The sequence below is a fragment of the Cavia porcellus genome, unplaced genomic scaffold (assembly GCF_034190915.1).
Source record: "Cavia porcellus strain 051 isolate PalLab524CR breed Dunkin Hartley unplaced genomic scaffold, mCavPor4.1 scaffold_28, whole genome shotgun sequence".
Lineage (NCBI taxonomy): Eukaryota > Metazoa > Chordata > Mammalia > Rodentia > Caviidae > Cavia > Cavia porcellus.
Genome location: NW_026947511.1, coordinates 18589176 through 18616323, shown reverse-complemented (window position 1 = coordinate 18616323; position 27148 = coordinate 18589176). Strand labels below are relative to the sequence as shown.

General features: G+C 37.4%; 1 protein-coding gene across 3 annotated transcripts in view; it reads right to left on the bottom strand.

The window, feature by feature from the left end:
- Bicc1 (BicC family RNA binding protein 1) overlaps positions 1 to 27148 on the bottom strand; it is a 270554-nt gene that overhangs the window by 17028 nt on the left and 226378 nt on the right. For 2 of the 3 annotated variants that reach the window (XM_063239523.1, XM_063239525.1), the window contains exons 4-17: positions 20029 to 20108; positions 17866 to 18024; positions 16308 to 16361; positions 15570 to 15764; positions 15107 to 15358; positions 13156 to 13287; positions 10652 to 10838; positions 8630 to 8791; positions 7896 to 8092; positions 7621 to 7753; positions 6929 to 7085; positions 4794 to 4959; positions 2129 to 2168; positions 1619 to 1773 (exon numbers count right to left, since the gene is read on the bottom strand). In XM_063239523.1, the coding sequence (XP_063095593.1) occupies positions 1619 to 1773; positions 2129 to 2168; positions 4794 to 4959; positions 6929 to 7085; positions 7621 to 7753; positions 7896 to 8092; positions 8630 to 8791; positions 10652 to 10838; positions 13156 to 13287; positions 15107 to 15358; positions 15570 to 15764; positions 16308 to 16361; positions 17866 to 18024; positions 20029 to 20108 (2069 nt within the window). The remainder of the gene's footprint in view (positions 1 to 1618; positions 1774 to 2128; positions 2169 to 4793; positions 4960 to 6928; positions 7086 to 7620; positions 7754 to 7895; positions 8093 to 8629; positions 8792 to 10651; positions 10839 to 13155; positions 13288 to 15106; positions 15359 to 15569; positions 15765 to 16307; positions 16362 to 17865; positions 18025 to 20028; positions 20109 to 27148) is intronic. The other variant, XM_063239524.1, reaches the window with a different exon arrangement.

Genomic DNA, 27148 nt, shown 5'->3' with positions numbered 1-27148 from the left:
AAAAGCATACCTTGTACATGCAGTTACTTCCACCAATAAGCAGTCATACATACAATCTCATCCTTTAGCAGGCTCTCAGTTTTCTCCAGTGGGAACAGTAACAGCTGCTTGATATAACTAAGAATTTACTGTGCACCACGCTAAATACCACACACCCTCTCCAGTGTCTTCCTCAGTACAATCCAAATGAGAGAACAGGCTTAGGGGAGTAAGATCACTCACCAAAGCTCCCTATCTCCTTGGGAGATATGAGACCCCACAGCCCACGGGCTTGATCACTAAGTTACTAAAATGATCATCACTTTCAACTTGATATACTGTCCATCTTAGAAAAGAGAACTCAATGTGTATTTCTAGAATCAAAAATTCTTACACACTATAGAAACACAATCAATAACCTAACACTTCACTTTGCCAAAAGCCAGGGTGAGTGAAGCAGGGTGGTGATAGGAGTGTTGGATCAAAGTCCAGGAATCAGCACAGTAGTTCTCAGGTTTTGGCTAACAAAGGAGATGTTTATGTTCCCTCCGGGCTCTAATGGCAGGAGGGCAAATGTACCTCCTACTGCCTCAAAAATTTTCATAATGTTTCCCACATTCTTGCTGCAGAAGGTCGGTTCAGTTTTTAAATATAACTAGCCACTCTGACCTGAAAGTCATCAAAAGACTATTCTTCTTAGCACTTCTATAGTATTTTCTTCTTCACTTCCTTAAAAAGACAAAGGAGGAAAATCTCAGCATGTTTGCTCTTGCCTTTCATCAACAGTCTAATTCATTACTATGAAAATGGGTGGAGAAAAGGTCATTCTACAAGTGCTAGTTATTAGACTAACAATTATGAAACCCTTATCCAGTATTTGTTTTTCAAGCTAAAGTGCTCTGGTTGAACACCATGCTGCCTGCATTAACCATTTCCAGACACATTTGATTTGCGTAGTCTCCCAGCATTGCGTGCCGTGCAGGCTCACCCTCCAGCCCCACCTCAGCTCCCTGAGGCTCAGAGCCCAGACTTGACACTATCAAATGGAAAACGCCTGCTCAGTGAGTCACCAGTAGCCTGGCTGAGGAGTGTGGGACTCTGGGTCCCTCCTCCATGGGCTACTATGCCAGCTTTCCAGTCTCACTCTGTGCACTTAGCCAACATCTGGGAAATATAAAAATTTTGGAGCTCTTGTTTGAGATACTTCCTACTGTGTTCTTGGCACATCTGAATCCACTGAATTTTTAACTCATATCTGAAAATCTGTTTTTGTTGAATACTTGCCTTTTGTCCCTACGGTGGCCTTGTGAGTGATGTCCTCAAACAAAAGAACCCTTTGTATATTTTTATGGAATATTACATCTGTTCTTTGCTTACTCTTAGTCCTATTCTGTCTTTAATGATAACCCCCCACCCCAACAGACATCCAAATTTACATCTCCTTAACAGCTTGGAAAGAGATACATTAAAAAGTCTAAAATAAAGGATTGCATCAGCTTTATAACAGAAAGTTAACAATGACAGAAACAGAAATGAATCACCACTCATCATTCCTTATGGCTATAAAGAAAGTTGAGAGAGATGACTTACTCTTTTACTGAGAGAACAAAAAGGAAAACTGGGCAAAGCATCTACAAACCTCGTATGTAGTTGTCATGGTGGGTTTATAGGATACGTGATTGGCCCTTCTCAGCTCCTTGATGGTTTCAGCTGGCATGGACTTAGAAAACCCCAGGCCACTCCAGGTATTTGTAGGTGTTCTGACCTCTGTCACCACTGGTTTCTTTAACATAGCTTTGGAAATGAGAATATAAAACAAATTCTTGGTATGTTTAACATTTCTTAGATAAAATATTAAAGATGTGGATGATTTCTTTGATATATGTGAAGAATTATTTCTTCATACAAAACAGCTAAAATACCTTCATAAAACATTGTACACAAAGAAATGAAAATGAAAAAAACGCTACATAATTTAATATAGTCAACAAATTAAATTCAACCTCAATAGAATTTGTGTAACGTGAAGTCAAATGTTTTTATTCTCTTCTTATAAGCACCCAATTTCTCAATTCTTCATGAATACCAAAAGAATATTTCTGAATGCACTGAAAAACAATCAAATTTTACATCATCAGAGGTCATATACCTTTGGTTGCTAATAGCTTCTTTTGTTCATAGTCAAATGCCTGAAAATGAAACAGAGAAAATGTCCTTATTGCCAGTCTCTTCAAATATCCTGCCAATATCTGATGGGTGGAGAACAAAGGTCCTGACTATGGTCCATGAATCTGTCTGAGACATATGCTAAGCTTTGCACTGTGATATGACAGAAATCCAATGCAAGCATGAGAAATTTAAACATGACTGCAAAACCAATTAATTAGAATAATTACTATTTCTGAGTAGAAATCATGAAAGTCGTAAGAGTTAGAATTTTTCTTTTAAAAAGAATAAAAAATTCGTATTTACAGTACTAAGAATAGTTAGCATACCAGCGTTCCTATATGCTAAATTATAATGAATGACCCATAATGTTTATGTTATACACATTACTAAAATACAGTCTAGTATCTACTGTCCTACTTTTTGTCTCAAAATCCCCTCTTCAGATAGGTAAGCAAGATCTGAAGTGGTATGATCTCAAGATAACTTAAGAAGTTATTAGAATAATTGGCATAGTCTTTGCTTTTCATGTGAGATAAACAAATTGTCTGGCTTTACTCTATAACATTAAAAAATATAATAGAATTAAACTGCATTATCTTTTATTGTACAGGACTAGGATGATATTATGCATTCATTCCATTAACACTGAATAAGTAACTATGATTCAGTGAGGCCTGTGCAGGAGCAAATCTTTCTGAAGAAAGTAATGTAAATACAGCTACATCTTGGATGCCAACCTAATTCTCTCAACTCTCCCGCTATGGAACTAGCTAACGGATTTAAGATTGCCTCAAAGCCCTCCCAGGAAGGTTAAAAATCAATTAGCAAGGGCTCTCTACTCTTCCCCTAGAAGTCTATACCATGGAGTGCACGGTGCTCACAGAATATACGGTCTAATGTAGAACACTTTTGTGACTAATGATTAGCCTGAGATGATAAAAAGCAAGCAGAGGCTACCCCAGACAAGCTAGCAGAGGTGCTCTAATGAAAGACACAACAGTAAACCAGGAGATAACGTCAGTTGTTTAGATAGTGATGTTGATGTTTTTTGAAATCCTAGGTCCAAAATGTCACTGAAATTTAAAGTTCAACTTTTAATTACCAACGTACAAGGGCTAACTGTAGAGAAAGAGCTAAATTCATCTCTTCAATAAGTATGTACTGAGTGCCTAGTGGTTAGAAAACTGCTGAGTTATGTGAAAGAATATGGTAATGAATCAAAAACAATTTATGGGGGCTGGGGATTTAGCTCAGCGGCATAAGCACCTGCCTTGATCCCTGGTACTCAATGACTTTCAGTCCTAGGAATGCATAAGGAAAGAACTAAAATAAATTAGGAAGTGACAGAAGTGTGAAAAGAGAGATAAGAGATATGGTCCCCACCAGCAGGCAGGAGACAGATTCCACTTTCTGTCACAGAAGTCTGGGAAATAGCCATTTTGTCTTCAGTGAATGCTCTGTGACTATTATCATTGATTTTTCAGTGATTTTAAGAGCCAGCCATTTACTAAGGGCACAGGCACATGCATGCTATGTAAGTGCTAACAATATATTGAGAACACTCTCATCGACCCTAAAAGAAAGACATGAATCGACTCACTGAAAGCAAGAATCGGACAGAAAAGAAAAACCACAAGAGAACAAAATCTACAGCTAGGTCTTAAATCAGAGAATTTCAATTTATATCAACTGAAAGTAAACTCACCAGAGTAAATGATGTAAATGCCTTTTTTAAAACACTGTTACATTATAAAGGATATGACTTTAAATTTAATGAATCACCTAAAAACTCATTAAAATGTTCAGATGCAATGATTAAAAAAAGATGAGGGAGACGGAATTGTAGTTCACACTGGAAAAAGAATAGTACAATTTATTTCCATAAACTAATTTCTTTGACCTACCTATGACACATTTTGTTTTGTTTTCAGGATTTTGTGAAAAGTTTTTCCTGTTTTTTGCAGGTGGGAGGATGAGGAAGATAAATCCCTTACTATCATGTAGATAAGTCTATCTAGGACTTTCGGTCATGAAAATTAAAATATTTTATGAATTTCTAAAAGCACAAATTCACTGTCTTCCATATGATGATCCATATGAAAATAATATTTCTTCATTTCATGATTAGCAACTTACTTTGAGTAATTAATCTAATATTTTGAAAATGAGTATGTCAGCCCTGTTAAGGGCAGTGTCTAAAATCAGTACGCATTAAGTATATTCAGCATCTACTTTTAAAAAATTAAAACTTTGCATTAATTTTCATAACCAACACAAAATGAAAGCAAAGGAATTTAACAACTCCTTTCACAGACAGAATAATGTTGCATCTATGTATCCAAGATGATGCCATGATGGAGTATTATTTAGGAATTTAGTCTCTTATATTTATCTAAAATGTTTTCAAGTAATAGTTGAACATGGTATATGCATAATAACAAAGTGACACAAAGCACGTCATATCATTTTTACTATTAATTTGTTTAAAAATTCAACCCCTTAAGCTTAAATTTTACATTTCATTCACTGGGCCACAGCACAGAAGGAAAAGCTCTTTTCTATACTACTGCTGAACCTCACTGAATTCTTCACACCTAACCCCAGCACCCTGCACTTGAATGGCTTTCCTATTTTATTTCTGTTACCTGCATGTTGACATACGATGGTCGTGGGCCAAGGCGGGCCCTTTCAGAGTTCTGCTGGGCCGCTGCCGCCCTCTCCGCAGCGCGCTCACTCCCTGGAGCCTTCTTGTCAGCCAGCGGGCTTTCTGCAGCACTCAGTTCAGGGTCTGAGAGCAACCTGTCAGTGCTGCTGTGAAATAGAGACTGGAATTTAGCATTCCACTATATATACAAAGGAACTAAATGTTTCCTATGTGCCACATTTACTTTGCATGCTCACCATCATGAACTATTTATGTGTCTTATCTCATTTAGTCTTCACAGCCACGCTATGACATAAGTACCACTGTGCCCATCTGACAGATGAGGGAAGTACCCTACCCAAGCCAACTTCTAATGTAAGTGGTAAAGGTGCCTCTGAAGTCAGGCACTCAGAATCCAGGACCAGAGCCTGAAATCATTTCATGATACACACTCATGTACATTATACAGAATATGCTGCATACAGTATAGAAATAATAGATGTCCAGACAAGATTTCAAATTTTCATACATCCATGAAATATCAATGATGTGGGCATATAAAGTCTAAAGAGAATTTGAGTAAATCTGAAGGCATACAAATTATTCAATTCTCATGTGTGAGATGCATATAATATAACAAAGGCAGGAAATAAATAAGAAATACTCTCCAAACTCATTTAGAGGGATGGGCAGAGCATGAAAGTGATTCTTATAATGAACAGCATACCGGCATTACAACCCATGATATATGCAGGACACATGCACTTCAAGTTCAAATCCAATTCCATCATTAGGCTCAAATAAAATAGGAATATATAGTATCAGTCAAAGAGCTGTGTTATTCATTTGTTTGTAGTTGTATTCACTGAACTATTCAGTGGTTGTGCCAGAGGAATTTAAAGGAGTTCAGAAAGAACAGTCGGAATACAAAAGTACGAGCAGTGAATTCTGCTTGAGGAAAGCTGGCAGTCTTCAAAGGAGATTTGAATAGGGAATTACGGGGCATCGCAAGGGCACCAAAGGCCAGGAGATGGACAGCTGGAGTGAAGAGCATAAGGCAAGGAAGCAGGCAATACAGGCCCTTGGTGCTTGCTAACCAGAATGTGACCAGATCAAACTCCAGCTTTCAAAAAATTACTAGAGGAAAAAAAGAGAGAGGGAGCCACAGCTGAAGAGAGCCTCATGGCAGGACATTGCTCTGCAGGTGGGAGACAGATAAAGGGCCAGAACAAGCTCAAGAATGAATGAAAAGAGTGTGTGTGTCGAGTGGTTCAACAGATGGAAAAAAGCAAAGGCATGTTTCCAATTTGTAATACAGAATGTTAATTTGGGGTATCATCTCCATGTGAACAAAAACAGATAAAGCAGAACTGAACAAGATCAGGGTTTGTAAAGCAAATTGTTTTTAGTATACCAGAAGAGGGAATACTACATATACTAATTTGTGCATCTGGTATTCTGGAAGGAGACAGAGAGAATCCTAACAGAGTAGAGGAAAACAAGTGGATGGGTTGGATAGAAGCAAAACCTTTCATCACAGAGCAAAAGAAAGGAATCAGACTGAAGGAGGCAAAAGAGTAAGGAGGACACACTGGAGACCGTGCTATGGTATGGGAGTTCTAGCTATCAAACTTCATGTATTTATACGCAATGCAATTTGAAATAAATAAAAGAATGATCCTGTCAAGCATTTATTAAATGTTTACGATTATCTACCTTAAAAAAAAAGGAGCAATAGCTTAAGAAAAATTCGAAGTCAAATGAAAGACAGTTCACAGTGGGAAAATTTCTAGCAGCAAAAAAAAAAAAAAAAAAACAGAAATAAAATTGTCCCTGCTGATTACCAAAGAGAAGACAGAATGTTAATTTCAGAGTAATACAAATGGTTTAGAAGATACAGATAAACAAACCCAACAAAAATGGGGAGAGATTATAAAAAATCTAGGCAAGGGTGAAAATTACCAGACGTAATTTCTCTTTTTTAAAAAATGAAAGATAATCATGAAGAGAAGTGGAAAAGTCTACAGATGAGCTCTAGGCCCTACGCTAAAGAGTGCTAAATGAATTTAGAATGAACTTGGCCTGTTACACATTTCCTTTTAAACAATCGAGGGCTTTTAGTATTAAAATACATACTGTAAGTGTGAGTTTTTTGTGCCTTGCAACAGCTCTACTGTCTGCCTCTTGGCACAGGAGACTTTGGTGGGACCCAGCATCTGTTTCAAGTCAGCAGCATTTCCAGAATGGGAAGGACTTCGAGGCATGCCTACCTCAACAAAAGCATCGTTACACCCTGAAGGGAGAAGAAGAGTGTGTGTGTGTGTGTATGTGGTATAAACAACACATCTCTCAGTCGACAATTATCTGTAACGGAAAACAAAAACAACAACAACAACAAGGAAAACAGAACCCAGCTCTGCAGAGACATTATCAGCCAAACCCAGGAATAATAGCATTTAGTTGTGAACAAATGCAGGCCAGAAACAAGCTCAAGTTGAAGAGAAGACCCTCAAATTTTTTAATAATAAAGAGTGTTAGATATAAAGGAGATCAAAGAATATACACAAGGCAGAAAGGAAAAGACTAGGTATATATTTTAAATATATTTATATAAAAATGCTTTAGGAAGGTCCAACGTGATGGGAAAGTAATTTTTCACTATGCTCTTTGTGATTTCATTCAAGATACTGTCTTTCCACACAGTTGAGGTAGGATGAGTGACAGCTGGTTAGTAACACCAACTCAACATCCCCATGCCAACTCTCCACAACCCCCTTTATCTAGGTAACACACCAGACTGACATGCAGGCAAAGTTATCGCTCCTGACCTTCTGCAGGGCTGGATTTGGGAGAAGCCTGCTCTGACCCAGTCGTCTGGATGGATGGATCACCGTGATTTGTACCTAGCACTTTTTCTCCAAGGGATGTTGTGGATATTCCACCATATTTTATATTTGGAGACTAAAACAATAAAAGATAACATACAGTTATGGTCATAATTTGACAATTTAAGATTTATTTCCAGTAAAGACTGAAACATGTTACAAGTGACTTCTCTCTCACCAACATTGTGGATCAGATCATTCTAGCAGAGGAGCATTACCTGTGCGTGTCCATTTAAAGAAACAGAGATTTTTTTGCCTTCTGTTTGCATACTGTTGATATGGACATCAACAGGAGTCAAACCAGGAGGGGGAGATGGTGCTGTGTGCCCATAGGTGGGCACACCAGACAACAAAATATTGGTTAATGTGGCTTGGGCGGTAGATGGAATCATAAGGTGTGGAATAGCAGAAAAACCTGTGGAAACAGTTCATGAAGACAGATATTAGGAAACTCTTAGCATCAACGACTTATTACTAATAACAATAAAAACAGTTTTATGGTTGCAAATTCAGAAGAAAATTCTATTTTAGTATCTCTAGGTTTAACATTTCTACAAGACCATAAATGAATGTTAAAATGAAGACAAACCTTAAAGAATAGTTAATATTTAATAAGGTGCCTCCCTGAAGATGAAGAAATGAGCTGCATTTCATGTGACTACCAAGCAAGCAGAGTCTATGTTTCCTAATTCTCAGGTCCTTAACCTTCACAAGCCTTTGCCACTGCTCCTGTAGGCTGCACTCTTCCTAATTTATTATCACACTTGAGATTGTATATAATGTGTGTGAAAAACCCATTGCTTTAATTAATTTACACATTGAGGAACTTCTGTTTGGTTGGAGTATGCTTTGAGCCAAAATTTTTCCCTAAGGAAATTGAATCATTTATAAATTTTAAAAAACAGTAATATCTAAGAATATATGCCTTTGATTATAATTAAATGGTACTGACCTGTGGCACTTGAAGTATTAGCAAGTGGTGGTGCCCATAAGGTGGGGCTGGGGGTTCCAGAGCTTGGACTTTGCAGAGGACTGACTGAGCTATTCAGAGCATTTAAGAGTGAGTTTGGGGTTGCTGATGTGTTCAGTGATAAGGTGGTGGGCCCCAAGAGACCTGCAGTAAAGGAATGTGAAGTCAATACACACAAACTCAAGATTTTAAAATAAAGGTGGCACCAATATGGCCAGCTGGAATGCATATCAATATAATCTGGAATTTTTAAATTATAAAATATGGGTGGAAGGTTTTCTTTCATATATTCACATGAAACATTTCTTTATATACCTCCAACTCAGGAAGCAGCTTACCCACAAATAGATGCTATCTGAAAAGGAAGGACAGATGTACCCAACCCAGGAGAGCAGCGGGAGTACCTGAGCACCACCAGGTTCTTTACATTCACATCAACTACTCAGATGACAAAATTCTGCTCAAGAAACACACTCATTTTTTTCTGCTAACTTCTCATCTGTTTCCAAACAAACGATTTTCAAACCACTGACATTTAGTGGTGACTAGGGAATGTTTGCCTGTGAGAGAGTAGAATTGACACGGCCCCTTTGTAGTCAGGCAGAGCTACCTGAAGTGGTTTTTATATGTCAGAAGCCACATGCAAATTATTTTGGCTTCTTCCCATTAATGAAACTTCCCTGAGAAAAATTATCCATCGCTGGTTTCTTTGTTTGTTTTCTAGCTTGAAGAATTCAATGCTTGATTTAAATAATGAAAATTCTCTCAGCATTTAAATATGTTCTAAGATAAAATGTGTATTTGTACACATGTCTCCAGGAATACACATAAAATATTCAGTATTACAGGATAGGTACAGTCAAGAAAACATTTTTAAAATTCAGTTGTTCTGCATCTTTGCTTGTGTTTTTTCTCATTTGTGCAAGACAAATTAGACTTCTGCTAAATGACTTGATTGGCATCTCCTGGCTCACAGGCACCGTAATCTTATTATGACTCTTCCATTCCCTTGGATGGGGAATCTTTGGCAGATTAGGGACTAAGAAAAAAAATTCTTCTTTATTAGAACAGTATGCTTATTGGAGTCTTAATCTTGCTATAACCATATCACATTTTTAAAAGCAAAATCAGGAATTAGAAAAAACAAATTCTAAAGAGTGCTCTGTGTATTTTTTTTTTTTTATCTCAAATCAGCACTGTGAGAAAGAGTAATTTGCCTGGATTATTGCATGAGCTTTTTACATAAAGGTAGCTGTGAAATGTGCAAGAAAGTGGTGAACCTGGTCTAACTGTAATGGAGCAGCTAACTCCAGCCTGTGAAGTGGCAGACCTGTGATGAGGTTCTGACATCATCCTGATGAATGGCGGCTCACACTGCTTTCTTAACAAGCTAACGCCTGAAGACGAAATCACTCCTTTGTTTTCTGTTCCTTGCTTTAGATATGAATACAGGTTCATTTGCTTTCCTTGGTGGCTAAAGGCCAGGCTTCCTTTGCATCGGGGCTTGGCAAGCCTAAATGCTGGGGGTGGTGTTCTGATTGTTTTCCCTCTTCCTCTCCCCACCCCTCACACAGATTTGCAATTACTTTTTGAAAGTAAACTGGATAATCTTTATCTCTAGGGACTGATGGCAATATTGCAAATGCAAGAGAGAACAAACACATAAATTACAGTCAGCCTGCTCACTTCAACCTCAATGGCATTCTTAATTTAGAAGAACAAACACAGCCAATGAAAATAAAACAGCCAGACCTTGATTTTTTATGTCAACATAGGAAGAATCTGGGTAACCAAAATCTACAAAGCTTAACAAAAAGGAAAAAAATCAGAAGAAGAATACATAGATTAAAATTTTGTTGTTTTTTACCTGATCTCAAGGATTTGAAGAAAAAGTTAAAAAAAACAGAATTTAAATGTAGACCCAAATGGTAGAAAGAAAGGTAACAGGGGACCAGATAAACATTTCCCAGTGACTGAGAAGCACTGTAATAATAAATTTTATACCTAGTCCAGTGAGTCCGAGGCCTGCAGAAGCTAAGATATCCAGGCTGGGACATGCCAGGCCAGCAGGGCATGATGCTGGGGATGGACTGGTTGCTATGGCAACCCCACTGCTTTCAAGTCCGAGGAGACATTTCCTTGCTTCATACATATTTAAGGCATTTCGCTCAACACTTTTCACAATCACAGACTATGAAAACACATAATGGGAAAAGAAAAAGTGACATGCAAGTAGTCTACAATGAACAGTGGGGAAGAAGGTGGGTGGAAAATGAAAATGCTAATAAGAATGCCACTCAGGGGATACATTAACGCTGCTTTAAAATAAGCTGCAAATTCTAACCACTCATTTCTTAGATTCACCCCTTCTGGTAAAACTGCAAAATATTTGTCACCATTTATTACATGTGTCTTGTGTTTCATGCATCAGGATGGAAACTGCCTGAATGTCTCAATTCTCACCAAAAACATGTGGAATGGGAGTCACTATTTATATTCAGGAAGCTAAGAGATTTAGTCAAGGTCTCCATACACCTGTAGGGAGGCCAGGACTCGGGTCTCTTGGCAGCTCTTGTCTTTACTTTAACTCCCCACTTCACAAATTAAACTTGTTATTGTAATTCAGATGACACAGTAACAGTCACTTACCACCTACATTTGACATTTATGGCCTACTAGCTAATAGTTTTTAAGGTACCTCTATTTTTCATTGATGGTATAGCTAAGCAAAGCTTAGGGCTTAAAAAAATCCAAATAAATCTTTGATCCCTGCGATGCACTAATATAGTAAATTGAAAGCAGGAACACAAGGGGCTATGCTTTCAATGGATAGTAAAGAAAATTGTGCTGCAAAGCCAGCTGAAGAGTAGTCACAGTCAGGCCAGCTAGGAACATTGTATGGGTTCAGAGTTCTCACCTAAAATTTGTCCCTGACATCTGCTATTTCTACTGAGCTAGAATTTTCTTGTCCTTGTCTATTTTTTTTCTTTTTTGTACCAGGGATCAAACTCATGACCTTGCACTTGCTAGGTAGGAGCTTATACCACTGAGCTAAAAACCCTGCCTGCCCTTGTCTATTTTTATATGGATAAATATTCAAATACTTCTTCTGCCTTCTTCATTTAGTGCTGGTATCTATAGATTAACCAAGTACAAAGCTTCATGACGCATTCTGCTCTCTAACTTTAAACTCACTATATCAAGTTCACAGAAATAGTACTATATTTCTTTTAAGTCTTTAAGAAAGTTTGTTTTTCTACAGGTGGATACTAAATATATTATTTACACATATATAATATATATAAAATACATATCACAATAAGCTATTATATAGGATATATAACAGCTTTATAGTTTAGAAATTTAAAAAAATGGAAGTCACAACTGTTTACCAAGTACATTGGAGATTTCAATTTAGTTCAGAAATGTTTTTCTCCTAAATTCTCCACAAACTTAACACAGTCACATTTTATAAATTTTTGTATCTTAAAGTATTTTTTTTTTCAACATAGAAAACTAAGATTAATACAGCATCCATGTATTTAGCACCTGGAATAAGGATTGATTTTTAATTTTTGAGTTTTACTGAAGAAATTGAACATGCCCTTCATTTACTTTCTAAGTCTATTTTCCCTCCTCCTGGGATTTCATGTGGACCCTTACATATAAATGTGTATATGTGTATATATACATATATATACACATACACACATACATATACATAAATGCTACTACCATTTAATAGATGCTATCATGCAGTTTGATTTTTCCATGCAGCACCGTTCTTGCTGCTTCATTTCTGGTGTGAAGGTATCTTCAATGTGTACAGAAGCAGAATGGCTGCATGTAGGGAATCAGTATTTTCAGTGAAATCAGATAATCCCAAATTGCTCTTCAAAGGGGCTATGCCAATTTTTACAATGTTTATTTGGGAAGATTCCTTTTCCCTCACATTCTCACCAGCACTTAATAGTATCAGATTTATACCACTGATTTTTCTACAATACATGTAATTACTGAAATTTTGTAACATCTCAGAGGAGAAGTTCGAAGAGAGTGTTGTCTTTCTGAAAAAGAATGAGCAACTGCTATTTAAATCCTCAGGTGACCACAGTGGCTAGGATATAGTAAGTACTTTAAGTATAGTTTGGATTGCACTGGCTATGTACACACACATATACATAGTATATAAGATAACTCTATCAACACTCTGGTAACAACAACAACAAAAAACTTAATGTTAGCAATCTTCAAATTAAAGGATAAAGGCTTACTCTGCCTTTTGAATGTATCTATAGAACAATGACAGTTACTAAAAAATAAACTCCAAAACCAACGAATATATGAAGAAAATGACCAAATGAATGCTGTTAAAAAAGCATACTGATATAATTAAATGACATTATATATTAGAGTATGAGTTCCATGCACATGCAAACACTATATGCAAAATAAAACTGCACAGAGTATGCACGATACATAACTCTCTGGATCCACACTGAACCAACCTTGCTGGGCTGTTTTGGCTTTGGTTTAATACTGATGAAGACATCCAACTGTTCCATCAACTGAGCAATGAATTGTGGATCTACTTCAATTTCTTCCTTCATATCAAACATCAACACAAGAGGAAGACAACCCTAGAAAATGTCACGATAGATCACACAGGATTTAATCATTTCAAGACCTGCTAATTGAACACACTTAGAAATAATGCAATATTTAACAGATTTATAGAGCCAAACAAAGTATTAAAGCCAAGTAACCTATCTTCACATAGCTTGAAGGGCTGACATAGAAATAATGTTGAAGAAGAAATTATATCCCTTAAGTTTCTGGTTTGGGACCTGTATTTTCTTTTACTCACTCTCCATCTTGGAAAATTCCTTCCTTCTTTGACTTCGGTTTTATGGGTGATAATAGAGATGAGATTCTCAGTCACATCAAGAGGAATGATATTGTTCTCTTGCACAAAGACTTACATTTAAAGCACATTTTTAAAAAAACCCAAACTCATTTTGGCCCAGGCTTGCTTGTCCCACACAGATCTGCTTGTCTGCACGCCTACCCCTTCCAGGGCAGGTAGTTTTTTGTTATCTTTTAAATGGATCCTGTACTTGTCTCTGCTTATCAGAGGCCTCCTCACCAATCTAAGTCCCACTTCCCTGCTGATGCAGCTCAGGCCACATCTCCTCCTGGAAGTGATATGTTGCTATGTCCCTTCCTTTGCCTGCCCTCGTCAGCACTGCAGTTTAGTTTAAATTTTTTCTCTGATGCTTTCTTCCTGCCCCTAATCTACTGAGTTCAGGAACCACAGGACATGCTTTCTGATGTGTAGGATCCTAGTTAGTGCCAGCCACTGATTGTTTGAGTTCATGTATATCTCTGAGGAGAAACTAATGTCAAACATATTAAAATAAAATGTGTGTCATTTCATTTGTGGATAAAAATGATTTTTCTAGGGACAATACTACCTAAAAAGGTGATTAGAGTAAAGGGAAAGCCTTTTAATGGATCCCACCTTATCTTTCAATATGTCTCACTGCACATGTGTATTTTTGACAGGTATGATCACAGTATGAATGTGAATCCATAATTGATCAAAATGTTGGAAAATGTTTACTTAAACTTTACTCAAAATGTACATCTGAAGAGCTTACAAAAATATGAACAGCAGTTCTAACAATTCACAGATATGTACCTTCTAGAAATAGCCTGATAAAATAAACTTGCCCCAAAAAGAAAACATTCACCGAAAATAAAGTTCTTAAAATCATTATAATCCTTCATGATAAGAACAAGTTTTCAGCTGTCAGAATGAAATCAATAATACGAATCTGGACTTTCTCAAAAGTTTCCCCAAAATGCATTCTGCACATTAGTAATAGCAAAGATCTGCAAAATAATAGCTAATTTAAATGTCACTAAAGATCAAGCATTGAACAAGAGAATACAGGGTGTTTTGATAATACTTGTAAGCCTCTTAATATACCCACCTAATTTATTACTATGTATCAGCCTATAAAAGGGGATTTTAAAGGAACATAGGAAGGAAAGAAATATTGTAAATTATAAATCAGAAACTGCATTGAACTATAAACTTCCTGGTTTTTTAAACAGGTAATACTCAAGTTTATGGCTTAAATTGTAATTATTAAATTACAGAAATGTATGGTGTATATAAATATTTCAGGCCACCAAAAGATATCTTTGAGAATAAAGTTTAGTATTTGTACTTTTCTGTTTAAATGGAAAACTTTTTTGTTCAGTGCAAATTGCTCATTAGTACAACATATATGATAAAAATAATTACTCTCCATCCACGTCACAGTCGATTATTTCACTGTAACTGCTTCTATGTTTAATCTAAATTAAAGCTTTAGTACAGTGAGTGTCATACTGCTCAATATATTCAAAAATTCCATAAAAATACTCCAACACTAATTCCAATAAGCTTACCATGAGATATTGCCTTGCAAGACAGACAGACTCAATGGTGCCCTGGAGGTAGACGGTGGATTTCTTCTGTGGATTACTGGGATCGGGAAAGTGGATCTGAGCACCTGTTCTCTGCATGATATGCTTGATGTTGCTCCCATTTCGCCCCATCATAAAGAGATGATGCTGAGCCGCGATGTCTAGCTGCGTGCTCACAGGAATAGCTGATGCTAAACTCCCAGCAAGATGTTCTAACAGCATGGCAGTTCCTTCCTAACAGAAAAGGAGGGAGGCAAATAATCTTATAAAATACAACTGTCCAAGTCTACTGATCTTCTAACAGCTACAGAAAAATACATTATATTCTATAAATCCAAAGAACATAAATAAAAATTACAAAATAAAATAAGTCTCGCATCCCTTAAAAATAAAATTTTCATGATTCGTAACACTTAGGATGTCAGGAACCATTTAGGTCATTTACCTTCACAGCACTAGTGTTATTCTGAGACCCCCGCACTATGACAGTAGCACCATACATTCGGGAACGCTGTTTAAATGACACTGAAATGTTGTACGTCTGGGATATGTGCTGAATAGAGGGGGAATTAGGATCGGGAACTGGTTGAAGAATTCCAGCAATTGGTAACTCAAACATCAGCACCAAAGGAAGCAGCTCCTAAAACAAAATTGTAAGAACCCAAGTAGATCATTGAGACATTCTACATTTTGATATGTGTGTAATTCATTTGTGAGTTACATATATCTTTCTGAAGATGGATTTCTAACACAAATTGCTTTTATGGTAAACCAAAGTTTACATTGACTGGGTCAAGTTTTTTTTTTAAACAGGAGCCTTTTGCGAACCTTGAGAGACTGTACTTCACACTGTCAATAACATTTGTTCTCAAGCTGTTATTTGGCATTTAAAAATCATCAGAGAAACTGAGTCAGATGAAATCCAGCATCTCTGAGAAATGCCTTCAATACACAATACAAAGAAACCTGTAAGTAATCTAGAATCTCATTTTAATACATACAATAAGATATCAGCAATAATAATTTAGATAATGGTGGCCAGAGAACGAACATGGAAACAACCTTTACCACTACTTCCTTTATTGAAGATACTGGTTATAAAATAATAACACATATTATGTAAAAGTTTTATAATACAAATGTTGTAACATCAATTTATATTATGAAACTAAGAAATAGTTACCCGAATTCTAACTCGGGCAGATTCTACTCCTGCTGGTTGTCCTGCTATAGACACCTGAAAAAATAAATAAAAAAAAGTTCTTTTAAATATATGTGTGTGTATATATATATAATTAGTTAGATTTATCTTAATCAAACTCATATCTGCTTTTCTAGTTATTTACACCTTTGCTATTCAAAGTGTGTTCCACCCACAAAAGAAGCAAATCAGGAACTCATTAAAAATAAAGGTTTCCAGGCCCCAAACCAGACCTGCTTAGCCAGAATATGCATTTTAGCGAGTTCCTCAGGTAATATTTATCAACTGATCTATATCATATCTTGGACTGAAGCTGCACAGTCCCCTTATACCCCATGAGGTCTTCATGCCCTCTTTATCATTAGTCTTTTTCATGATATTCTTCTCCCTTTTGTTTAAACTATATGTGCCAGGTACTTAGCAATATGGAATCATATTACATTAGGTCAGTGGTGGCAAGCCTAGGGCACGGCATGCCACAGTGGGCTGTTCTGTATCACTGAAAACTCCAAAAGGTTCACCATAACTGCACTGGGGTTCACAAACACTGAACTTCTTCCATACCAGCAGGCAAATAATCACTGCCCCAAAACCCACTTTTCCCTGGCTCTTACCTGGGATGCCCTGAACCTTCCTGCGACCCACCGATTGGAACGCTGGTACTGCATCAGGTGTGGGTACAGGAGTACTGCACCAGAATACTGCTTACGGATCACAGTCATGCCATAGCAGCTGCTCAGTATTTTCATTAATGCCCTGGCTGTGATGCACGGTCTCTTATGCACACAACCCACTGTTACCGTAAGTACTTGTACAGAAAAGATGTCATTTTTTTGTGGTTCACAGTTTCCAGTCTTGTAATTACTTTAGAAGAGAGAACATTTCCAAATAACAAAAGTAATACTATCTGTTCAAGTATTGTAAGTGCTTGCATACGGACAGCTGAGTTTTAAAGAGAAAAATCAGAAAAACTGTGTGCAGAGAGGGACACAATTCAGTCAAATAAGGCAGGTGCCTTCCAGAAGGGGATCTGCTGCTAGCTGAATGCCTGCCTATGCAAACAGAGTCTAGGCCTTGACAGGATTCTGGTCCAGGCAAACTTTTAGGCCCTTCCCCAATGAACTTTCCTTAAGGGCTTTATTTGGTGACCATCACACTCTCTGTGCTTTTCACCAACCATTCAGAGACCAAGAGTAGGTCCCACTCACCCTGAAGGAAGCACGGCATCTTCAGTCTCCTCACGAAGAGTCATGCGATAGATACTGCACGTCATCTAAATGATTACACTTTTGCTCTCATCTCTCAGAAAAGATACTATTCTAAAAATTAAGTCTGTACTTCAATCCAGAATAGTTCATGTGAGGCCGGGCATGGTAGCACACACCTGCAACTCCAGCACTCGGGAGACTGAGGCAGGAGGACCATTGCAAGTTCAACGCCAGCCTGGACTACATAGTGAGTGTAAGGCCAGCCTGAACAGCATAACAAGACCTCATCTCAAAAAGACAAAAAAAAAAGTTTATGTGGAAAGACAACTCACCTGGTTGCTTTTTTCTGCCTGGTTGTTTCTGTTGGAATCTGGAAAGTGAATGTGGCATCGTGTTTCTTCCATCACTTTTTTAATATTGTTGCCACCTTTGCCGATTACATGGGAGTGCTCTGTGTGTGAAACATCCATCTTCAATGTGACTCGATTGCTCTATGTGGAAATAGAGTGTTATTTCTTGAGGTATAAAAAGGGAAGGAACAAATCCCTACTTGGTCTTTAGTATTTTTCAGTATTTAAAGAAGCAATATAACTCAGGCGTGGCGGTACATGCCTATAATCCCAGCACTTGCGAGGCTGAAGTAGGATTGCTGCAAGTTCAAAACCAGCCTGGGCTATATAACTAGACCCTGCCTCAAAAAATAGAACAAAAGTGATCCAATGGGAAACCTCACAGGTTTCTTAATAAGGTAATATCAATCTAAAATGTTTAATTTCTATCAATTTCTCTTTGGTTTAAAAAAAAAACTTTCAGTTGACACACATGTCAGAAGAAATAGATATATTTTCTGCCATGATACTCTCCTGGAGATTACACTTTAAGTAGAGTCAGCTACAATCGTAAATATATTACTTATTTTTTCTTTAAAGACATTATTCATGAAATATGCAATTCAAATACTCAAAATGGGTGAAAATGTAATTACAAGACTAAGGATATGCAAGTTAGGGGACTGTATAACTAAGATAATAGAAAACTAGAAATAAACATAAAGCTCAAAACTGTGAACAGGGAAGTATTTATAAGCACTGCTTTCATAACTTCTGTGTCAGTGTATGTGGAACCTCACAACACAAAACCATTATTGCTACTGGTAGGAAGGAGAGGGAGGAAGCGGTCACAAAGCACTCACATGCTTCTGGCAGCAAAATTAAAGTACACACAAACTAGACAATTGGCTTATTACAGCACAAGACATGATTAATAAACAGTGGTCAGACTGAAATTGATACATTAAATTTTAGGAAAGTTAGTCTTCTAAAACTTTCTAAATTACAAAACTGTTGAGGAAATTCCATAGTCCATAAGGTAGAATTTATAAGACTGCTATGAAATTCCATAGTCTTTAAAAGTAAAATTAAAAAGTCTAAATGCAACAAGATATTAAAAATTGGTAATTTTAAACCTTTTGAAATCTTAAATTCTCAAATTACATTAAGTATTTTGGTTTTTAAATTTAATTTGGTGTAACTTTGGAAATATAGTAAAATATTCCTTCTTTTGAGGAATATCCTAATTCCTAAAAATATTTTCAAAAAGATTAACAACAAAAAAGAACAGAATATCAAAAGAAAGGAAGAAAAATAGCTCAGAGATCATTCTAATGAATTAAGTAGCGAAAGAGAAAGAAAGAAAGAAAGAAAGAAAGAAAGAAAGAAAGAAAGAAAGAAAAGAAAGAAAAGAAAAGAAAAGAAAAAGTTGAAGAACTAGACTGCCTAGATGTGAATCCCCTCCCGATTTAACCAGCTCTGGGATCTGGAGCAAATTATTTAATACTTCTGTGCAGAGTTAGTACCAAGGTTTAACAAACTACTGTATATTTGTTTGTACTCTGCTCGTAAAATGTAAAGTGCTCAGTAAAGTGCCTGGAATAAAATAAGTGATTTAGATGTGTTTAAAGACAGTAAATTCTCACACGTGGGTATAAATTTTCAAGTGTTCCAATGTCCTTCTTATCCCTCGAATGCACTCATTTGCAGTAGCAGACAAAGAACAAAACTGTGCAAGAGGAAGCCACTAATTTCATGTCATCACATACCAAACAGAGTGGTAAGATCATTCTGGTTTCCTACTGGCATCATAAAGGCCAATATGCTAAGTCCTACAATCTTTGTTACTTACCCTACACTAACCAGGACCACTGTCTATTGCTGGAGATGGTAATGCGCACAAGCATATGTGCACAAATCCACATATATAGACATACGTGTGTGTGTACATGTATACATATATACATATCACTCAACTACTTGGAATCAGAGAGGCTATTCAAATATTAAATAGAACTCTATATCTACTGCAGAATTGTGTATGTGTATTTTAAGACCCACCATTACTTTCCCTTGCCTTTTCTTCTCCAAACAGTTCTTTCATAATGGCATGACGTAGCTCTTGCAAGAAGTGCTGACATTTAAGAATCCTTAACATTCACTTACTTTTGTGTCTAAGACCGACATGATCATTTCCTTGGCTTCCTTAACATCTTCTTTCCTTCCAGAAACCTTAATATGGGGATCTACAAGAAATCAGAAACAAAAACTCATGTAAAAGTCTCCAACTTTCCCCAGTTCTCTGGCTTAAAATTGATGCTACCATGTGAGAAAAGATATCAGGATGTGGTGGTGCTTGTCCGTAATCCTAGCCACTTGGAAGGCCGAGGCAGGCAGACTGCAAGTTCAAGACCAGTTAGAAAACTTAGTGACTTAGCAAGACCTGTCTCAAAATAAAATAAATAAATAAATAATAGAAAAGGTTGAGGATATACCTCAGTGCAAAGGTCCAGTGTCCAAGTCCCAGTATTACACACACACACACACACACACACACGATTCCATAATAAACTGTTTATTTCACAGTAGGTATGCTATCACTGTAGTTAAATAAAATGGAAGATACCCAAATTGTACATTTATTTGCAACTGGTTTCCTTTAGAAAACTGGCTAAGACATTAAATTTTTTGCCAAATAAACACATGTCATGATTGCAAAATAAATATGTCAAATAATTATTTTTTACATAAGTGAGCAATCTATAAATCTATTTATCAAGCTCTTGCTGAATTGCAGTCCATTTTTAAACTTTTTCTTTTTAGTTTGCAGTGCTGGGGATTGAAGCCGGGGCCTCATGCATGTGATACAAGCAGTCTACCACTAAGCTACATCCCCAATCCCTATGCGTTTAAAACATGCATTTAACTTATTCCACACCACAGCCTTGTGATGTTTTCCACAGCAGAAACTAAGACATAAAGTAGCAGTTCAGTAACTTGTGCCAGAAAGTTACCCATAGACAGCCATTATAATCCAGTATCTTCCAACTCTGACCCTCACTTTAATGATAAGACATCTTTGACAGGTCAGAGAGGACAGAAAATAATTTTCACTTAGAAATATTTAAAATCATCAAGAATTCACAGTGAGTGACTAATATATGCTACATCTATTATTTATTACTGAATTTAATATAGGGAAGCATTCAGTCATTGAACAAATATTTTCTGAATAATTGTCATAGCAGGCACTGCTCCAAGGATGTGTAAGTAAAGGAAAAAAACCCTGTCCACAACAGACAGTTTACAGTCTTGTGTAAGGAGACAGAAATAAATCAAATACATTACTTCATATATTGAATTAGAAATATTATGAAAAAAGAAATAGGAAGGCAAGAGACAAAGATCAGGAATACAGTTACAGGAAGGGGAGAGGACAGTAGGACTTATTGAGACAGTGAGACCCGGGTGAAGCTGTAAGCAGGTTGTGAGATGCCGCTGACCACAAGGAGGAAGGCAGCAGAGCCAAAGGCTCACTGTAGAGAGCAGACTCTTCCATTCACTCTTTAATTAGGCTGCCAAGTCATCCAGCAATCGGGGCATTCTAACTCCTTAGAGCCTGTTGTAGACCAAGGCCATTTCGAGAAAACAGCAGTACTCATCAGCATTAGTGATAAAGCTGAAAGGTCAAGATAATTCCTTATGGCTGTCACATCACTGAAAATCTTAGCCTTCTTGATGCCTAATCCATGCTGACTTCTTGGTGACATCATTTAGGAGTGATGATCAGGGACAGTGCCAGTGAACATTACGGAGGACCTTTTGCAATTAGCATTGTCTGAGGCCTTTAATTCTTCCAAAGTATTATTTTTCTGTAGAATCATCAGGTTGAGATTTTATCTTAATACCCGTATTTCCCCAATATTGTGATCTCTATATCCCCATTCCCACTGCCCAAGTAAAAAGCAATCCCATGATGAACGTATCACTTTGTATGTGTGTGTGGTACCAGGCCCCCCGCACTGAGTTCTATCTCTAGCCACTGTTTCTTTCTTTCTTTATTTTTAATACACTGCAATTCTCCTGCCTCAGTCTCCTAGAGTGATGGGATTATAGGTGTGTGCCACCCTTGGTTACACAGCATATTCTTAAGATAGTTAGGGGACTGACAGGTAACAAAAGAGAGAAACAAGGAGAAGCGAGAGACAGAAACAGAGGGGGCAAGTAGGAGGGAAGAGGAGACAGAAAGAAGAAACCATTTTCCTAAAGATACCCACTCTTAGGAACAGTATGGTGAGATCACAGTTAACATCGGCACACCAAGAAGCCGCAGAGTTCAGGAATGCGCTGGCCTTCCGGGGAGACGTCCAACAGCTGTGCTTGATTTGAGTCAGTGCCATCACCTCCAGCCCAGGCCCCCTCCCTGGACTGCTGCTGGTGGCTGCTCTTAGCCTCAGGCACTTCTCCTTATCCTGTTTTGTAATCCCTCCTCTGAGGCTTGCCCTGTCACAGGGACCAATGCTGTGAGAATCAAACGCCTTCCTCAAATCTTTCTGAAATGTTTAAGTATTAGATGTTGTATATAAGTCAAGGGACCTAAAAGCAGAATACAAGTGATGTCTAGCACACAGAGGCCTCCATCTGATTCACCCTTGCTCTCCACTGCATCCTCACAAGAGGAAGGTCGTCCTCTCCGCATAATACATGATTAATACAACACATACCATAGCTACCTTTTGCCACACTTGTGTGATTCACTCATAGGATAGCCATCATAACTCCTTTTAAGAAATAATTACATGAAGAACTGTTTACATTCACTTTCAATTCTAGCTAGTCTCAATTCTGGCTTGTGTTTCTACCACTGACTTTGACGGTAATCTGTAAAGAAAAGCATCACTATCACCAGGTGCTGAGAATCTAGTGTTTTAAGAAACACACCTGTGCCCCACAGTCACTTGCAGCAGTTGCTAAAATGCATACATCTTACTGGCTGCCCAAGTGATTCTTAAAGATACAAAACAAAGGATCAAGCCACGGGAGGATTTTAACTGTAATTTCCATGTTTTAGCTTTTTATTTCCCTACATATACAAAAAAAAAATAATTAACAGTAAGTACTGAGAGGTATAATAACCTGCCTAGGCTGGAAAATCACATTAAAATCCCTATGCACCTATAGAGTAACAGGGAGCCTCAGATCCAATTGAAGGCAAAATTTGATTGTCTACCACCTCTGCATCAACAGAACAAAACCCTCAATGGAAAGTAATTTATTTCAAAGTGTAAGAGCACCATCTAGTGACCACAAAGCAAATTATCAACAACCCACAGAAACACGTGTGTATGTGTTCACACACACAGTCTCCGAGGTATAACATCAAACTGGCTCCAGAATCCCAAACAATGCTTTTTATGGAAAGTGGTTCTTTAAATAATCAAGTTTCATAAGGACCCCCCCCAATACCAAATTTCTGGTTTAGACTAAGATGGTCAGTAGTGCAGTTTTCATCCCTTTTTTCACTCTTTCTTACATGATACACACAAGATGTGTGCTCTGAGTCAAGGCTGAACATAATTTACTCATTTCGATTCCTAAAATACAATGCCTCTGACAGTCCACAGTGCAAACCTGCCTGTTAGTCCCTGTCCAAGGGGCTTGTCATTCAACCTGGAACTATCCGACAGAGAAAAATCAAATTATTAACCATATTAATAAACATAAAAATGAAAATAAAAGTCAGGCAGGAAGACCTGAGAAGTTAGGGATATAGGCAGTTAGTAGATAGCACTTCCTCTTCAAAATTAATTACTTGAAGAAAAACTCCAATTTGGACATGAAAGTTTTGAGATATTTATTCTAAAAATAAGAATACTCCTTGTTTTGTAACTAATCCAGGAATTACATCTTGCTTTTCTAAAAACTAAAGCATGAACCAAGCAGTAGATGCTGAGCGCACTGCCACTGCAGGGAACAGCAGGTCCTGTGCTTACTGCAGAGGAGACAATGCAGAGGAGCAGATGGAACCAGAGAAGAGTCTAAACCTTCTATGCAAAGTGACCCTTTGTCTTGCACTTCCCAAAATAAAACAGCTTCAAAGATTCTGATCTTAATACCTGTGTATCAATACAGAGATACACGTAACACTGATCCAGATTCCTGGCTCATATGTTCCTGCGCTAGCTGTCTGCTCACATGGACAAGAGGAAGACTGGGTGGCAGTCCAACCTGTACTATGTAACCGGATGCTGTAAAGAGCACACCTAGGAATGACTGTTTTATCCATGTATGCTGAAAAAGAAATGAAAGTGTACCTTTCTTTTTGTAAACCTAAATCTTTTTATAAAATGTCTCTTATGACTTCCATCTGAAATTCATCAGAACTTGATACAGCCACTATTGTTTTTGTAACAGCAGCTTCTAAACACCATATTTTCAATAAAAATAAACATTCTAAAGAGCTGAGACACTTTAACAAATTTAAGTTATGGTTTTAAAAAGATTATCTCTTGGTATTCTGGTTTCTAAGCTTTGGTTTTCCACCCCTGGAAACATTCCCATTCTTGAAAATATTACTGAATTATTGCCTTCTCCTCTCCTCAAGCCTCACTAAACCTTCTTTCCCCTTCCTATTCCATAGCAAAATCTACAGAAAATACTGATTTTTTATTACAGTACAGACAGTAATGTGCTATTGACACATGATGAGTTTAAGTCATCAATCTTTTGCCAACAATGTTTGTAGCTACTTTCCTGACTCCCTGATGGAATGCTGCTGAGCCAAAGATTCAACCCCCCCCCAAATTTGGGGTTTCATTCTTTGCACATTCTTTAGAGAGACAGAAAGCAACAGAAAATCCCTTGTTTGACCCACTCCCTGCTTTCAAACTCACATTACCCCAAAATGAAAGCACCATATTAGAGTTGCACATCTATTTATGAGGGGAAAAAGTCCCACATCATGGCCTGAAACAAGGAGGGTTCTGGTATAGTTTAGCATATAAACAAACTACCAAACTAGCCTCAAGTCCATGAAGAAGAAAAGGAAAGTTAACAAAATTCACTTTCTCCCAGCTAAAAGCTCCCTTCATTCTGTTTCAAGCTGATTTGCTTCCTGAAGAGCTTTAGCCTCTTTAGCTGGGTAACCCACAGAGGCATTAGGCAGAGCCAGGTCCCTCAGGAATGGCAATGTGGACCACCACAGGGGTGGCAGGTCCAACTTCCTCCAAAATTCCCCACCATAAGGAGACCAGCAGTTACAAAGGAGTAATGACTAATATTTTTTTTTGTCAGATTGAGCATCACTTTTCTGAAATGCATAGGATTAGAAGTGTTTCAACTTTTTAGTCTTTTTAGGCTTTTAACATTTTGGAACATTAGCATATACATAAGGAGATATCTTGAGTATGAGACCCAAGTCGCAGTACAAAATTTATCTGTTCCCTATACACTTTGCACAGAAAGTTCCCAGTTAATATTATATACTCCTTTTAGTGCACCTGTGTCTCATTGCAAGCATTACATGAGGTCAGGTTTATAATTTTCACTCTTTGCATCATATTGGTTCAAAAAGTTTGGGCTTTTGGAATATTTCAGATTGTCAGGTTAGGGATGCTCAACTTGTACAAAAAAGACTGTGTCCCTAGATTCAGGGTTTTTGTCAAACAGTCAATATACATTAAGTCTCAGAAAAAGTCCCAGACATCTTAAGCACTGGTTTACTTGAAATTATACAGGGAAAGGCCAGGAACAGCAGAATATACCACATGGAATGCATTCACTGTTAATGGCTTTGACTCAGCAATCTGCTATGGATTTCCTTCATTCTGTGGTGGTAATATGTGGAAACCACGGTCAAGCCCAAGTTAGCATTAACACACTCTACCACCCTGAAAAAAAATTATTGGCTCTCCGGAGTTTCTTTGAAAAAAAATTTTTTTAACAGGAAACTTGGCCAGACAAGTCTCTGGTTTAAAGCGACACTATAAGGTTCTTAAATCAAACTAACCTAACCAACAAGTTTGTTTTACAGCTTCTAGTATCTCAACCTTGTAAGTGGCTCCAGCTGTGGGTGGTAAAAAAAATATGCAGTGTCCTCCTCCTGGGTGCAGAAGATCAGCCTTGAAACCTTGGTGATGGATGATGACTGGCTACCGTGACAGTAATCTGGTTTTCACTCCATTGTGCAAACCCAAAGAACACAAGATTTTATATCACAGTAGACAAAAAGTCATGTTTGCTCCACTGCATTTCATGAATGATGTGCTTTTATGGGAAAGACAAACACATGGACAACCCTATGTGGAGACTGATTCTACTTAAAACCTTTCTTGAACCAAATTCAACTCAGTGTTGGTCTGCTTTCTTGATCTTTCTTCCTTTAGGTCGGCAAGTCACCCTGGTGGTCAGCGAAAATGAACTCAACAGAGGGGCAGCCAGCTACCATCCATATTTTACGGTAAACAGTAAGTTCCCCTGGCCTCTTGAGAAACATACTTTGCTGCTTGAATAAAAATGATATAGGTCAAAGTGGAATACCAATGTCATATTTGGAAATGATACATACTTAATAAAAAAAATAGAGAAAACTGACTAAACCTAATTAGAACTGGTTTTAAAAGAATGAAACAGGATGTCAAGAAAGTAATGCATTCGAAGCTTATTCTGAAGCCAGTAATATAGATTCTAGATGCTTTCAAGGAATTCTTTGACAAGAATTTAAAAAAAAAAAAAAAGAATCCTAATAAACTGAGTTAGAAGGGTAGAGAGAATATTACTGAGTAGAGGAGCCCAAGCTATATGTGTTTAAGTCAAAATGGGGTGAGCAATCCTAACATGGTAGAGTGTACAAATGAGATAGAGACAGAACAGACCCAGCCACCACACGTATCCTTACCACATCATGTTTGAAACAAACAAACAAACAAAATCTCCTCAGAAAAAAGAGATTCTCTTTACTATTCAACTGAAGTAGTTGAATTGACAGTACGTGAGCAATGCAAAAAAACGAACACTTTAGATTTAAATACTAGTTTTCATGAGAATAATACTCCCCTTAGTATCTACAGTCTAAATACTATGAGTTCCCATTTCTTCCTATCGAAATCCCATTCAGCAGAAAGCAAGCTAATACTCAATAAAGAAAGCATATTTTTGACATGATGGTGACATAAGTCAGTCAAAAGCAAGAAAATACAGTAATCTTTAGACATTTTTCAGTTCTATTATTTGGCCATGATTAGAAATGAGGTGTTCTCATCACCACAGTAATCACCATGGCAATGAC